Source organism: Brachyistius frenatus, unplaced genomic scaffold, assembly GCF_029030835.1.
Source record: "Brachyistius frenatus isolate BFR_SWC_R1_liver_20210118 unplaced genomic scaffold, ASM2903083v1 Contig_95, whole genome shotgun sequence".
In the NCBI taxonomy this organism is placed as follows: Eukaryota; Metazoa; Chordata; class Actinopteri; family Embiotocidae; genus Brachyistius; species Brachyistius frenatus.
Genome location: NW_027210694.1, coordinates 285,888 through 302,118, shown reverse-complemented (window position 1 = coordinate 302,118; position 16,231 = coordinate 285,888). Strand labels below are relative to the sequence as shown.

The window sequence follows — 16,231 nt, the reverse complement described above, 5'->3', positions numbered from 1 at the left end:
CTTCACAGTATATCAAATAAAGATCATGCACTTTGATGTTTGTGGGAGTTGTAGTTTCTCTGAGGAGCTGCTGTAAATACTGTAGTTATATAAAACAGAAGAGCACGCTGCTGTTCTGGCGTCTGACCTCTGGGGGGCGTACTCTGCCGCTACATTGAAAGTAAACTGTGTGAAACACCGGAGAGGGAGGAGGGAGGGGGTGGGGACGTCTCAGATTATCAGAGGTGGAGGAAGTGTCGAGCTCCTCTACTGAAGAAAAAGTGGAAATCATAAAATGTTTGTTAATAAGCAATTTGATTCGCTGTTTCTGTTCATTTTAATGACAGGTGCCAATAATCAACATAGAAACTGTACTACGGAGGGCTAACTGTCCACTCGTATGCCATTAAATCACAGAAAAGGAATGAGATGATGTCATTAAAGAGTCCAACAACAACAAAAAAGAAGCTTAAACAACACCTGAATGTCGACATGAGCTGTCAATCTTGGTAGGAAAATAATTTCACGTAGAAGAATCACATTTCATGTCAAGCAGCCACATTTAAAGAGGAAATCCTGGAGAATATGAAATTACATGGAGCCTGTCGGCACCGACGAAGCAGCCAAATAGAAAAGTGTTTCAGGGATTTTTAACCCCGGAAACGGGACAAATATTTTACAAATATGAATATTTCTCAGACCTCATAATCTAATATGAAGACGGATGCAGGAGGACAGATGTTCTGAATTTAAGCATGAAGGTGAATAACTGCAGCCCTGTCTTATACATACATACATACATATATATGTATAGGTGTGTGTGTGTGTGTGTATATATGTATGTATATGTATGTATGTATGTATGTATGTATATATGTATGTATATATATACGTGTATATATGTATGTATATATGTATACATATGTATATATATATATATGTATGTGTATATATATATATATAGAATAAACTTCGATAATTACTTTCTGTAACCTTGGTTACGTTCAGATGTCGCACGTCGGTCGGTAGTTTCATGAGCTCTAATTTGACTTTAATCTCGGGTTATGTGAGCAACGAACGCGTTTAGCAGCGACCGAAGCGACTTGCGTAACAGCGAAAGCACCAAAATAACCTTTTTTGGTTGTTTTTGTTTTAACGGGACTGAAATCCAGATTATTTATACTGGATTGTTTCTCTGAAGATGATGACAAGTGCCTCCTGTGACTCCTCTTCAGGTGCGAGAAGTTTCACTTTTCCACCGACGGACCGGATTATATAAAACAAGCGAGCAGCTGCTTCTTCCGATTAGTTTAATCCCGTCGACTGCAACGGATCCTAAACCGCCGTCGCTTGATGAGTTGATCGATGTCTGCGGACGTGACGTGGCACGATGACGAGCAGCGACTTCATTATCGCGATTTAAAAAAAGGCCCAAAAAGTAGTTCAAAATATTCAGAAGTAAAAAAGTCTCCCATTTTATTATGTGATAAACTAATGTGCATTTTAATTTTGTGGTCGGCGGAGAGGTTGTTGTTGTTGTTTTTTTACCCCATTTTAAATTTTGGTTCCCTACAAATCTTATAATAGAAATAATGTCACCCAGTTTTTAATTGAAATCAGCTTTGTGTAAAATTATATTTCATAAATTCCTCATTCTATTTGTCTTAAAACGGTCTTGTTGCACCAGAATTAAAACCGCGATCTTTTTCCTAAACCTAACCACGTTTTTTTTTGTTTTTTGTTTTTTGCCGACCACATAAGACGCTGTACTTTTCTTGCCGAGCGTGACGGACACAGTGACCTCTAGTGGCGTCCTGTGTGTATTTCATGCATCAGCGTGATACCGAGTCATCGTATTTCTAGTGTTTTGTCAGTATTGAACTTTACTACCACCTACTGGATAACAAGATGTATTGCATTTTAGTAGACTAAATGCAATCTCGCAATGTTAATGAAAGTGAAAAATAATTTGTTCAAATGATTCGGATCCGCTCCAAAATTTCATGGTTTCTTTCTCGGCAGACGGGTGAACAACAGGCCGAGTTTCGTGGCCGGTATTCGTTTTTCCATCATCTTTTGCCGACCAACGCTGGAACACCGCACCAAAAAAATAAAACTTGTTGGCAGAAGTAAAAAAAAAAAAACAGCCCGTTTGTGTTTGGCCTAAAAAAAAAACGGTTAGGTTTTTTTTTGTTCATTATAATTCTACATTTTGCAATAATTTGTACGATTCCTTGAGCAGTTATTTCCACTTTCTTAATCACAGTAACTCCGACCTGTTTGACATGCGTCAAACCTTTTCTTATAACAGCTGCCGTTTCCTGGAACTCTGATCTCTTCTGATTGAAACCACGTTGACTCATTCTGGCTCTTAAAAAAAAAATTAAAAAAAATCACTTGAAATTGGAAGACGACCGTGACCGCCTCTTGAACCGGTATCCATGACGACGTGACGAGCGCATTCAGCTTTTGATAGTCTATCTGTCTGCAGCTCACGCATTAAAAAAAAAAAAAAAAAAAAAACCTCAGGTAGTGGAGTCTCTGAAACTCGTCCTGGCAGATCAACACTGCAGCTGATTTATTCACCTTCAGGTCACGTCTGCGTTAATGCAGCCGAATATTGACATTTAATTTTGAGATGTTGGGGAGGATAACTGGCGTCCGCGGTGTGAACGGAGAGAGCCGGACGCGTCACGACCGTGACCCCTCCTTCAGCGGCTCGGCGTGCGGCAGGTGACACGAGCAGATTATCGTATAAGCCTGTTAAAGTTTGCCGCCGGAGACCGCAGCGTGCCGAGCAACATGCTTACGGACTAAATGCTGCCGTCTGCGGCTCAGCTGTGCGCGAAATTGACGTGAAAAACAAACTTCCCCAAAGATGTTTCTTTCAACTTTCTTTGTGCTTTGCGTGTTAAAAAATAAAATAAAAAAAAATAAAAAACACTTTTAGGTTTTGTGCTAACGTTATCTTCAAAACTACAGGAAAACGTGTAACTGTCACGCCTCGGCTGGCCAAAGCGTGGCAGTTTCACGTTTTTGCCGTGTGAAGCGGGTTTGCAAAGAAACTGCTTCCAGCTTCAGATGTGAAAGATCTTTATTACACAGGTTGTTTTTTTTATTGGAAAGTAAAAAAGAAACGTAACATTTGTAAGTATATTATAAACCTCAAAAGTAACATTCACCGCCTCATCGGTATCCCGTTAATAATATATAAACTACTGGTAAATTATTTATTATATAGAAATATTACATTTTAATTGAGGTTTTTTTTCCTGTTTTATTGTCTAACAATCCAAATCAATTTAATGTGGCTTTTTTTTTTCCACTAATCATGCCAAGTAAAAAGGAGAACGTGTGTTAAATGAATTACAAATCTAAAATACAAAATCAAACTTTGCATAAGGATTCACCTGTTAAATGATAATTGGTGCAGCCAATAGGTTTTTAGCAGTCACACCATTATTCAAATTTGAATTCAGCCATAAATCTTCATCAAATCTGTTTTTGATTTAAAGCTGTAAAACGACAGAACATTAAAATACCAGCGAAGGTGAGTAATTTTCATAGAAACTATCAATAAGCCTTTTTTATTTATTTATTTATTTTACAAACGGTGCCTTGGCAGTGGTGTCCTGTTGTCATGGCAATATCCACTGATACTGTATTCAGCGCCTTGACGCACCACTGATCACGCGCTCATCCATCAGTCATGACAAACCTGGGGAACTCGCGGTGCGCGTGCACGTTTTTGACTCAACAGCTGTCCCGTTTCTGCGCAGGACGCGTTGTTTGTTTTGCTTTTTGCTTCTTCTTCTTCTTTTTTCTTTTTTTTTTTTCTACAAAAACCTTCATCCGAGAGGAGAAAGAAGACGATGAAGACGATGCAGCAGCAGCAGCCCGAGCTGAGCTTAAAGTCACAATGAGCAACCTGTGAGACAGCCTCCCCTCCCCTCCCCTCCTCCTCCACCTCCTCTTCCTCCTCCCTCCCCTCGGAGATGTCCGTGGATGTAATCTCCACCGTAACAACAGGTATTTGCAGGATCCCAGACGAAGTAATCGGTGCAGACCTCGACGAGCTTTCGGCAGGAGAGTCAGAGCAAAGCTCCGGCAGCGCAAAGTCTCTCGGTGAGTCGAGTCAGCTGTTTGATGCTCAATCTAACTTCTGTTCTTCTTCTTCTTCTTCTTCTTGGCACACTTTCACTTGAAGGGCTGCAGGTGGTTTGTTTTGAGGGGGGGGGGGAGAACGGTGTTTTTCTCATTTGTACTCCAGCGCGTAATTTGGGTAGTTATTATTATGATTATTATTATTTATTATTATTTGGTGCTCCGTGTTTTATTATCACGATGAAATCCAGGAGTCCCAAACCTGCAGGTGTTTAGTGGTTACGGATCTGTGAGGCTCGAGCTCGAGCTGAATCTCTGATCGGTCGCAGATTGTGCCGCAGAGCGAGCGATCTGTCGGCGGACGCCCGCAGTTCTGTGAGCGCAAAGAGGAGGAGGTGCACGACGCGTCCGTCCGCGTCCATCAGTGCGTCTGTTTGCTTTCTGTCACATTATTTATCGGTGTTAGTATCTCTTTTTTTTTTTTTTTTTTTACATCAAAGCCAAAACGTGACTGGACTGTAAATCTGCAGGTACAAGGAGAGAGGGGGAAAAAAACAGACTCCTCTGCAGTGAAAGATTGTTGTTGTTGTTGTTGTTGTTTTTGCAGATTGCAGAAATGTGGGACTCTGTTGCATGTTTTGGACTTTTGCACTTTAGCTTTGTGTTGCTAAATTGTGCTTTTGGTTCCTCTGCTGAAATGTTCTGGGCTGGGCTGCAAAACAACAACAACAACATCCTGAAAGAAAGAATGACTGCAGCTTTTTTTCTTTATTTTTGCGGGGGACATCAGACCCTCAAATCTCATCAGTGTGTAAAAGAAAAGATTTTTTTTTTAAATCAATTCAGACGCTCCAAAAGTAACATCAGAAACATTAGGTTTAAAAACAAATAATCATGCATAGACTGAAAACATGAAAGTTAATAACCTAAAAATCAAAAAAAAAAAAATCTTCATCTAATTCTAGATTTAAATGTTTATACCACCTGTTATTTTTTTTTTTTAATTTCAGAGATTTATTTTTTCCATTTAAAGTTCTTTGTTCGAGTCTGTTCTTTGGTATTTAAGCCTGCCACGAGGTCAGGTCTCCAAATCAGTAGTTCCTAATCCATTATATAAGAGAAAAAGCGGGCAGGACACCAAACCAGGTAACCTGTTCACGTAAGATGTTCTTAATCCCTCCACGTACCTTTTTTTAGTTTTATCGGATAAGTCCTTCTTTCCCACGCTCTAATCTTTAAAGATGTTCTTTTCATCTCGGTAAAAAAAACAAAAACAAGTATTTTGTCTTACTGCAATGAGCGCATGTCTCGGTGTAAGTTGTTCCTAAATAACTGGTCCTCTGGGGTTTTTTTTGGGGGGTGGTGGGGTAGGGAAAGTTTTATTTTGAAATGCGTATTTTATTTTGAAATCCATATTTTCTGGATAGCTGCATGGGAGTGGGGGAGGAGGGGGAGGGGGAAGGGGAGACCCACAGAGTGACCTTTGTGTGACGGATTAGCGCTCGGCCTTTATTGATATGTATGGCCGCAGCGCCGCTGTCCTGCTGCCCGCGCGCTCGTTACAGCGGACGGATTATCGGCTGTCGGACAGTCTGAGCGGCCGAAGCTCCAACCTTCACACACCTGCCCTCCTCATCATCACGACACCTCAGTAATCCCAAAGCACCGATGTTGAGGGAGTCTGAATATGAAGCCTGGATTCTTTTTTTGTTTGTTTGTTTGTTTGTTTGTTTGTTTGTTTGTTTCTGTTAATGCCGGAATTAAAAAAAAAAAAAAAAAATTAAAATTGTGTTTTTAAGTGACATCTTTATTTCTCATCTCCTGAACTCTTAAAAAAAAACAACCAAAAAACCAGAAATCCCTGCTGAAGCGTCTGAGGAGATGGGGCGCCAAGAGGCCGACTACGTGTGGAAGAAGGACACGGAAAACATCCAGGAGATCTTCGACATCATGCACGAGTTGGGATCGTAAGTCGCGTTCAGTCGTTTTTCTTTTATTTGTTTGCGAGATGGTTTTTTGGGTTTGTTTTTTTTTCCCTTCCAGTTGCACCGAGGTGCCGACAACGTGATCACGGACCCGGGACATGCTGTTTGAGTTGCAGGACAGATTACCGCTTTGATTGGATTGACATAAGGAGGCCGACTTTACCGGAGACTTAGACAACAAGACGCTTCGGCTGCGTGGGGAGGGTTCGTCTGACTACCCCCGAGTCAGCACAAAAAAACCACACATCAACTACATTTTTTTTTTTTTCTTCAGATTCAAAAGAGAAAGCAGAAAACAAATCAGCGCCTGTTTTAATAATCGACTCATTATTTAGATCATTTTTAAGCAGGAAGTATCAAATCTCTGCTTCCAGCTTCTCAGTATTGAACTTTTTTTGTTTGTTTTGTGTGTTTGACTTTTGGTCAGACATTTTAAAAAATACATTTAATAACATCATATTTGGCTTGATTGCCATTATTTCACTTTTTTTGCAGGGCGGGGCTGCATTTTAGAGACAAAACAATAAACAAAGTAAAACAGAAAATAACTAATCAGTTGTTAAATAGTGAAAATAATCAATAATTGCAGCCCTAAAAGTAAAAAAAAAAATAATAATACTAGTTGGTGTGAATTTAAATTGGACCTAAAGCAAAATTTTACAAAACTAAAACGATGAAATCCACCTTATGTTGATGCTCGGTATACCGTCTTGTTTGTGTCGGTCTCATTTTTTTCTGCCACATCGGCGGAAAAAAGGTCAACGTGTCCTCGAGCGGTAGCCGAGTTAGCGACTGATTGAAGGACGGGAAGCCGACGGTAAATAAAGGCGCGAGAGAGGAAACGCTGAAGATTCTTTTGAATCTAAAAACATAATTGGACCCCGAAGGCGTCTAATAAAGAGGTCCGATCAGTCTGCGGATGTTAGTTTTATTTCCCCCAACACACTTTTAAAGAAAAAAATAAATAAATAAACCCGCAGCACCGTTATTGGAAAAGTATATGAAGACGCGTTGGAACAACGAGTTCCCTTCGACTGAATGATGCAACCGAGAGACACGGGAGAGACACGAGGGACACGAGAGAGACGCCGCCAGCAGACCGGCTCCTCTGCTTCTACGTCGATGTTGACGGTGTCGACAGACGCCGGCTCCTCTCCGTGTTTTGCCCTCCGCCCGGTGTCAGCTTACACTTTCCATCACAGTCAAAAAACAAAAAGGGAAGAAGGATCCAGAAGGTCCTCCACGCAACGGGAGCGCTGCCTCGAAGGTCGGAGGACCGTGAAGGAGCCCCTTGAGTCCTCCATGAGTTTTAACGGGAGGACATTTACACGCTGAAGTCGGAAAACGAGCTCTCGGGGGGGAAAAAAAACGAGGCGGTTGAAGCGACAGGAAGTGAAGCGCTGCGATGACGTCGTCGCGGCAGCTGGTTCCCGTGTGTGTGTGTGTGTGTGTGTGTGTGTGTGTGTGTGTGTGTGTGTGTGTGTGTGTGTGTGTGTGTGTGTGTGTGTGTGTGTGTGTGTGTGTGTGTGTGTGTGTGTGTGTGTGCGCGTCTTCTAACGTTGACGCTTCATCAGCAAACCATCTGCAGGAACTCGAACCGTACATCGGTTGTTTTGTCGTTAACCCGGCGGACCGCCCGCGTCCCCTCCCAGGACGAGTCGCGGCGTCCCTTGCGGCCCGTCCTCAGACCTTCCCCGACCCGTCTTTGAGCCGTCCCGTTGTGTCCCGTCCTGCTCTGTTCTCTACGTTGAACTCTGAACATGCTGAGTTTCTTGACCTCTGCCCCTCGAGCCCTCGCCGGGCGCCGCCGGTTTCCGTTGCGTCAGGGATAAAGACGCCCTAATCCGACCCGGTGAGACAACTATTCCCAGAACGGCGCCGAAGATAGCGATGGCACCGAACAATAAGCTCCTGGCATGCGAATAGTTAATCCACCAGCAGGTCTTGATTGGAAGCTTTAATTCTGCTGTTTGTGCGCCGGCGTTCGTGTTGTTGGGTTTTTTTTATTCTGACGCGCTTCGAGGAATTCGATCGGGAAGTTTCCAAAGCGAGGAGAAAAAACAAACAAACAAAAAACATGATTAAACTGCTGTAAAACATCCATTTTAATTCAATATAAATGCAGCTGAAAGAATTTTAACTCTCTGGAGTGAATGAGGAAATAAAAAAGATGGAGGCAGCAGCCAGTTAGCTTAGCTTAGCATTAGTTTATATATGGATGTATGGTGGAAAAAAAAAAATCAAGCCTGGCGCTTTCCAAAGGAAACTATCTGCTTTCTAGCACCTCTAAAGCTTAGTGATGAATCATTATAGCTCATAGGTTTAATTAACTCCAAAAACGAAATGTAAAAGTCTCCATTTGTGGTTTTTAAGGAGGTTAGAAAGCTCCAAAATAATAATAAAAAATAATATAGTTTCACAGATTCAGGTTGTTTCTCTCTGTTTTTTGGTCTTTATGTTAAATAAAAGCTGACCTACTTCTGGCTGTGGGTTCATATTTAGCATAACAACTGAAATCAATCTGGCGTCTTAAACTTATTGTGAGACATAAAAAAAAAAAAAAAACAGTTCAAAACATCTGCAAATAAATTGTACTCTCTTCATCATCAGTAACGTCGTGTCCGACGCGTGTTTGTTTCCCAGCGGCGCGTTCTCCGAGGTCTACATGGTGAAGGAGAAGAAGACGGGGAAGATGTTCGCCATGAAGTGCGTGAAGAAGAAACAGAAGCAGGATCTGAACCTGGAGAACGAGATCGCCGTGCTGAGGAGGTAAAAAGCCCATTTGACTTATTTGACTTTGTATTCATTTGTTTTGTTTTTTTGTACATGTAGTTTTGTGCGTATTTTTTATTTTGCTCTTATTTTTTTCTAAAATAATTATTGTGATCTATCGTACTTGATGTATATGTATTTGTACATTTTCTTTTACCGTGTGCAGTTTTTTGGGGGTTTCTTTGCTGCTGTAACAACTGAATTTCCCCACTGTGGGATTAATAAAGTCTAAAAGTAAAAACCTGTGAATTTTAAATTCCCTCAGAAGTCAGAAAGGAAGGACTCCTGATCTGCTTCCTTTTTTCTTTTTTGTGTGTGTTGAACTTCTTTTTTCTTCCAAACAGAATCCAGCACGACAACGTGGTGGGGATGGAGGACTTCTACGAGAGTCAGACTCACTACTATCTCGTCATGCAGCTGTGAGTCGACCATTTTTTATTTTATATATATATATATATATATATATATATTATTACAGAACGGTCAGATTTATCTCATTAAAAAATGGGACTTAAGATGGATTTTTTCCTTCTTCTTTTTTTTTCCACCTTCCGACCGTCTCGTCATCGAAGGGTGGCGGGCGGCGAGCTCTTCGACCGGATCCTGGACCGGGGCGTTTACTCGGAGAAGGACGCCAGCAGCGTGATCCAGCAGGTCCTGCAGGCCGTCAGCTACCTGCACCAGAACGGAGTCGTGCATCGGGACCTGAAGGTACCACCCACGCAGCAAAACACGTATATACTACTCGATCTGGTTTTACATGAGATGTCATTACCTTTTCTTTCTTTGAAATGAATGCTTGTTCGTTCTCTCCGTGCAGCCCGAGAACATCCTCTACTACAGCCAGGAGGAAGACTCCAAGATCATGATCAGCGACTTCGGCCTGTCGAAGATGGTCGACAACGACATCATGTCGACGGCCTGCGGCACCCCGGGATACGTCGGTGAGGAGAACGCGTCTGAATAATGGAGGGGCACTTCACTGGGAATGGGGTCACCGGCACTTAAAGAACACGACGATTATTCATGATTTGTTTTGTGTTCACGGAAGCTAGACTAATTAGTTTTCGTCTGACTTTTCAGCTCCTGAAGTTTTGGCCCAGAAGCCGTACAGCAAGGCGGTGGACTGCTGGTCTATCGGAGTCATCACCTACATCTTGTGAGTGGCCGGATTTTTGCTTTGGTTTCAGGATTTTCAAAGTAAAAGCCTCTTCCATCCGGTCATTCCCGCCAACATCATTTCTTCGGAGGTCTTCTGAAACTTAACAAACGCGTTTGTTTTCCTTGCAGACTCTGCGGATATCCTCCTTTTTATGAAGAGAGCGAGACTCGACTCTTCTCCAAGATCATGAAGGCGCAGTATGAGTTCGACTCGCCCTTCTGGGACGACATCTCCGAATCTGGTGATTAAACTTTTTTTTGCGTTTGATCTGTTGTGTATTTGCGGAGCGCCGTATTCGCTCTAACTTGTGTGTGTGTGTGTGTGTGTGTGTGTGTGTGTGTGTGTGTGTGTGTGTGTGTGTGTGTGTGTGTGTGTGTGTGTGTGTGTGTGTGTGTGTCTTTGTTTTCGGATGTGCAGCGAAGGATTTCATCCGTAACATGATGCAGAAGAATCCCAGCATGCGCTTCAACACAGACCAAGCGCTCCGACATCCCTGGTGAGCGTCACTCATTGTTATTATAAGAAGATTTTAGTGTAAATATTGGTTACGATGCACCAAATTAAATTTAATGAAACGTTAAATTATATCATCTTTTATCTTTAATCTAATGAGATTATGCAACAATTCACCTTTTAGGTTATAAGCATTGACTGTATATAAAAGTGGACGTAGCTTCTTGGTCCGATGCAGAAGTGCCGTAAGATGCAATACCAGCGAGTGCCACTAGAGGTCGGCTCCAAAAAAGCCTCCGGCTCCATTGACTCCCATTCAACTTCTCTCATCAAATTCAAAATTAATAAAAAAAAATTCACAAATTGTTCTGGTGTTGTTAGCTAAAGTCGCTCCTTCTCGTTCGTTTTCTGGCAGTCCATCTAAAAATAATTGAATAAAAAAATTAGAAAATATACTTCAAAAAGCCGGCGTGGATTGTCTGTTTGATTGGAGCAGGAAGTGACCATATTTGGCAAGCTGGGGAGGAAGCGAGCGGAGGATCCGACTCGATCTTATTGGTTCCTACGTCCCGCCCACGGATAGCCGTAACCTCACTGCACCACAAGCCTGTCAATCAAACAGACACGCCCCCCCCCCCCAAAAAAAACAGGTCTTTTTGAAGCTTATTTTCTAATGAATGAGGGATTATTTTCAGAAAACTAATAAGAAGGAGCGACTTTAGCTAACAACACCGTAATAACTGGTGGACACATTTCATTGACTTTATTGGATGAGAGAAGTTGAATGGGAGTCTATGGAGCCAGAGGCTTTTTGGAGCCGACCTCTAGTGGAACTCGGTGGTATTGCAGCTTACAGCACTTCAGCGTCGGCCTCATTTTTCAGACCCATAAGCGTCTCTTCTGGTTCCAAACCGTTTCAATTTAACAAGTTCGGAGCGGTTTGTTTGTTGCCGCTTGAGTCCAAGATATTATATATATAAAATTGAATACTGTTATTTTTCAATTGTTTCTCCTCTAGGAAAAAGTAACAGTCAAACAACATTTTAATGTTTAACATTTTAGTGACACCACACTTATTGTCGCATCCACGAGGTGAAATACAGGAACAGGCGTCATCACAGATACATTCAGGATCTACCTTCACTTTGAAACACTTTTTTTTTTAAACTTTCTGTTACGCTATCTTCCGTTTTCCCAGGATTATCGGAAAGACGGCGCGGTGCCAGGACATCTACTACTCCGTCAGCACTCAGATCCAAAAGAACTTCGCCAAGTCGAAGTGGAAGGTTAGTCTGATTGATTTCTTGGCTCTGATGTCGTAAACTCGTTGAGGACTTGGAGTTTAAAGTAGATTAATCGGGTTCCTCCCTAAATCCTTCCTGATTAAAGGCAGTTAAATAAGATAGTGTTCTGTCAGCGCAACCGAAGTGTGCTTGATTGTTCTGCGGTAAAAAAAAATGAGTCAATAACATGAAGCTGTTCTCAACTGGTGGGTCGTGAACCACAAGTGGGTCACGGGGCAGTTTTTAGTGGGTCGTGGTTATAGTCTGTAGGGGAAACAGGAAAAACGGAATTTCTGATGCTGTGCTTTTATTTTGAAGGGCGTACGTTTTACTAGATTCTCATTTCTCCCGTTTTTGATCAGTTTTGGTGTCGTCAAAAGTCAATCTAACTGTTATCCAAAGGCAACTGGATCCACTTGAAATTATTGAAGATAATTCACCTCTCACCCAAAACGTCTCCAAGAAGTCCAGCTGCTTCTTTGACGGAAGTTATCTCGACTTTTAACGACACTTAGATTGACCGCAATCTGGAGGAATGAGAATCCTCTCCGATATATTTTTTCCATATTCCAGCTCCCATCGCAGCAGCCATTTCTCACCAACAGTGTCACGGCAGTAACCAGCAAAACTATAAACGTTGTAATATCATTTCTTCGCTCATATTTTAGCATCCTGTAAACAGAATCAGAATTAGACAAGTCAGCGTTTTTTTTTCATTCAGTTCAATTTAGATTCTCGAAAACTGATGATCATTTTAAATTTGTTGAAAAGTCTGTATGTTTTTAGTTCGTCGGGGTTTCACACCTAGTTGGACTTTTATTTTGTTAATTTCCCGTATTCAACAGGGCATAAAGTCAGAGTGTATTCCTGCACTATTTTTCAGTCAAATAAATCTAAGTGGCTGAAAAATTTCAAATATTTTAGTCGCGATTTAATAACTAAGAAAAAACAACAACCCGTGAGCTCACAGAGACCCGCCGGCGTCAAAGCGGCGTATTTCTTCTCGATGTCTCCCGAACATCGGCCATAAATAAATCTCGTCTTCGCCCGCTCCGCAGCAGGCCTTCAACGCCGCCGTCGCCATCAACCACATGAAGAAGCTGCAGCTCGCCCACTCCGACGTGATCCAGAAGCAGATCAGCATCCCGGACATCAAAGTGAGCGACGTGTCCTCCTCCGTGGGGAACCGCCAACACGCCGGCTCGGACAAACCCGAGGCCAGGGCGGCGGAGGTCAACGGGAACTCGCCGGTGACGCAGCACATGCCGCTGCCCGTCAACCACGTGGACCTGAAGAGCCACTTCCACCCGCTGAAGGCCACTCAGAGCCAGGGCACCGGGCACCACGCGCCCTCCATCGCCGACAAGGGGAAGCACGTCTACCACTCGGAGCCCGCCAACCTCAACGGGTTCGTGACACACCTCCCCTCCGGCGTTGAGAGTTTTTAGACTTCCCGATTATTTCGCCGCGGCGCCGGCTCACGCTTTTTCTTCTCTTTTGCTTTCAGGTGCGGTAAAAACCGCAACGGGAAGACTCTGCAGACTTTAGTTTGCTCGGTCATGTGAAGGCCGCGGGAAGTTTACGTGGAGAAAAAGCTACTTTTACTTGGTAGGTCTGAGTTAAGCATCGACAAATACAGTAAAGCAAGTGATGCATGTGTTCAAATCACACCTTAATTGTTAAACAAGTGCACAAAGTACTCGGTTACACACTGAAACTCAGGGCCGAATGGCCTTTAGCTGCAATACCACCGAGCGCCACCAGAGGTCGGCTCCAAAAAACCTCTGGCTCCATAGACGACCATTCAACTTGTTTCATGAAATTCAGGAAGTGTCCATATTTGGACTAGCTGGGAGGGAGGAGCTAAGCGGTGTACCGAACTGATCTGATTGGAAACACGACGATACTACGTCCCGCCCACCGACAGCTGTAACCTGACTGCACCACGGACCTGTCAATCAGACGGACACACCCCCAAAAACAGGTCTTTTTGAATCTTATTTTCTAATGAATGAGGGATTATTTTCAGATGGACCTCCAGAAAACTAATAAGAAGGAGTGACTTTAGCTAACAACACCGAGATAACTGATGGACACATTTTATTCACTTTGAATTTCACGAGAGAAGTTGAATGGGAGTCTATGGAGCCGGAGGCTTTTTGGAGCCGACCTCTAGTGGTGCTCGGTGGTATCGCAGTTTAAGGCGCTTCCGCCTCGACCTAATTTTTCAGACCTGGAAGCTACGTCCGACTTCTGCAACCCACTTAAAATGTTTTTTTTGTTGTTTTTTTTCATCCGTGGTTCAGAGCCTGTTGTCCGCGTGTCTCACCCTGGACGTGTGTTTGTGCCCTCTGCAGGTCAGCGTTGCCGTTCGGACTCAGCGTGCAGCTGTTTGGTGTCAGCTCTCCCCCCCCCCCTCCGCCCCCCCCCCCACCCACCCCCACCCCCCGCGGTGCTGAGGACGAGAGGCGGCCGATCCTTCGACGGACCCCCCAGAGCGGACCGCGAGGATCCGCGGGGACATTTGTTCGTTTTCTTTGGGAAGAGTGCCTACGAAGCTTCCCGAACGCTGGAACTCGCGCGATGAGATGCACAAGACACACTTTAACTCAGACGCACGGGACAAGTTTTCAAAACCAGTATTCTAGAGATTCTCTTCTAACGAAGAGGATCCGACGGACTTTACTTTGAAAAAAGTCCCACGTCGTTTCTGAGACGAGATTAATTCATCAGAGCACTTTAAAACAGTGTTCACGGTTTTATTTAGGACTGTGGTTCCGTGCTGCTTAAATAAAGACACGATGCAATGAAATAAATTATTTTACTTCGTCGTGCGTTATTATCCTACGTAAGTACAAAAGAAACATTAACCGCATGCTTACCGCGTCCAATTATCCACGCTGTTGTTATTCATTCAGAAAAAAGTTATTTTTATTACCTCCCTTTTTGTTTCATTGTTGTGTTTTATTTTTTCTAAAGTGTTTGTGACCCTTTTTTGTACAAAAAAAAGTAAAATTAAAAAAAGAATTAATGAATAAAAAAAAAATTAAAAAAAACGAGCAGCCCAGACAAATAATATCAAGAATCTAACAATAAATATACAAATATAATCATGAACAGTGTAAATGCCAGAAATGTATCCATAACTTGCCAACTCTGTACACGCGTCGACCGGCTAGACTTTAAGATCCGTTGTACTTGATGTTTTTCTGCTTCCTGTTTCTCTCTCTGCTTTATGTGAGTTTGTATTAACGGCCACATGTTGATCTTATCGATGTAATTCTGCTGGAATTCCTTGTATGCTCATAAATAAACGCTACGCACAATATTGCCTTTGTTTTTCTGACGTTTTTTAAGTTACTCCCCCCCCCAACTAGACACTCGATAGTCAAGAGAATTTGCAGCAAAGTTTTTATCAAAATATGGCAAACTCAAAAATAAACAGGAATCTGATTGTAATGAATTTATTTACAATGAAATATGGGATTAAGCACATTCAAACGTCTTCAAACATACTATTAATCATGCAAAAAAATGTGCAAAATAACACCAAAAAAGTAAATTGTTGTTACATTTTCTTTGTAAACAAAACCAAGGCTGCAGAATTGGGTGAAATCCTTGAGATTAGAGTTTGCTGATTCATTTTTATACATTTTTGTTGTTGTTATAATGTGTACAATGTATAACGCTTCCACAAAGGAATGAAAAAGCCAGAAAAAAATTAATCTAAAGAAAGAAAATTTCGAAGAAAACGCCACCATTTAAAAGATTATAAATTATATATATATACAGTGCATCCAGAAAGTATTCACAGCGCTTCACTTTTTCCACATTTTGTTTTATTACAACCTTGTTCCAAAATGGATTAAATTCATTTGTTCCCTCAAAATTCTACACACAATACCCCATAATGACAACGTGAAATAAAAAAAATTGAAATTTTTGCAAATCTATTAAAAATAAAATAAAATAAAAAAATAAAATAAAAATAAAATAAAAAAAATCACATGTCCATAAGTATTCACAGCCTTTGCCATTACACTCAAAATTGAGCTCAGGTGCATCCTGTTTCCACTGATCATCCTTGAGATGTTTCTACGACTTGATTGGAGTCCACCTGGTAAATTCAGTTGATTGGACATGATTTGGAAAGACACACACCGTCTATATAAGGTCCCACAGTTGACAGTGCATGTCGGAGCACAAACCAAGACATGAAGTCCAAAGAATTGTCTGTAGACCTCCGAGACAGGATTGTATGGAGGCACAGATCTGGGGAAGGGTACAGAAATATTTCTGCAGCATTGAAGGTCCCAATGAGCACAATGGCCTCCATCATCCGTAAATGGAAGAAGTTTGAACCACCAGGACTCTTCCTAGAGTCGGCCGCCCGGCCAAACTGAGCGATCGGGGGAGAAGGGCCTCAGTCGGGGAGGTAACCAAGAACCCGATGGTCACTCTGACAGAGCTCCAGCGTTGCTCTGTGAAGAGAG

The 16,231-nt window shown here is 42.3% G+C and overlaps 1 protein-coding gene across 1 annotated transcript; it reads left to right on the top strand.

Annotated features, from left to right (window-relative positions):
* The first annotated feature begins 3,714 nt into the window (after positions 1-3,714).
* On the top strand, positions 3,715-15,066 carry camk1gb (calcium/calmodulin-dependent protein kinase IGb). The gene is made up of 13 exons (XM_069710986.1): positions 3,715-4,104; positions 5,939-6,050; positions 8,712-8,837; positions 9,185-9,259; positions 9,413-9,551; positions 9,661-9,784; positions 9,924-9,999; positions 10,131-10,243; positions 10,420-10,498; positions 11,654-11,741; positions 12,797-13,146; positions 13,246-13,346; positions 14,096-15,066. Exons 1-12 carry the CDS (start codon positions 3,975-3,977, stop codon positions 13,301-13,303), a joined length of 1,470 nt encoding a protein of 489 aa, XP_069567087.1. The 5' UTR covers positions 3,715-3,974; the 3' UTR covers positions 13,304-13,346; positions 14,096-15,066.
* The last annotated feature ends 1,165 nt before the right edge of the window (positions 15,067-16,231 follow it).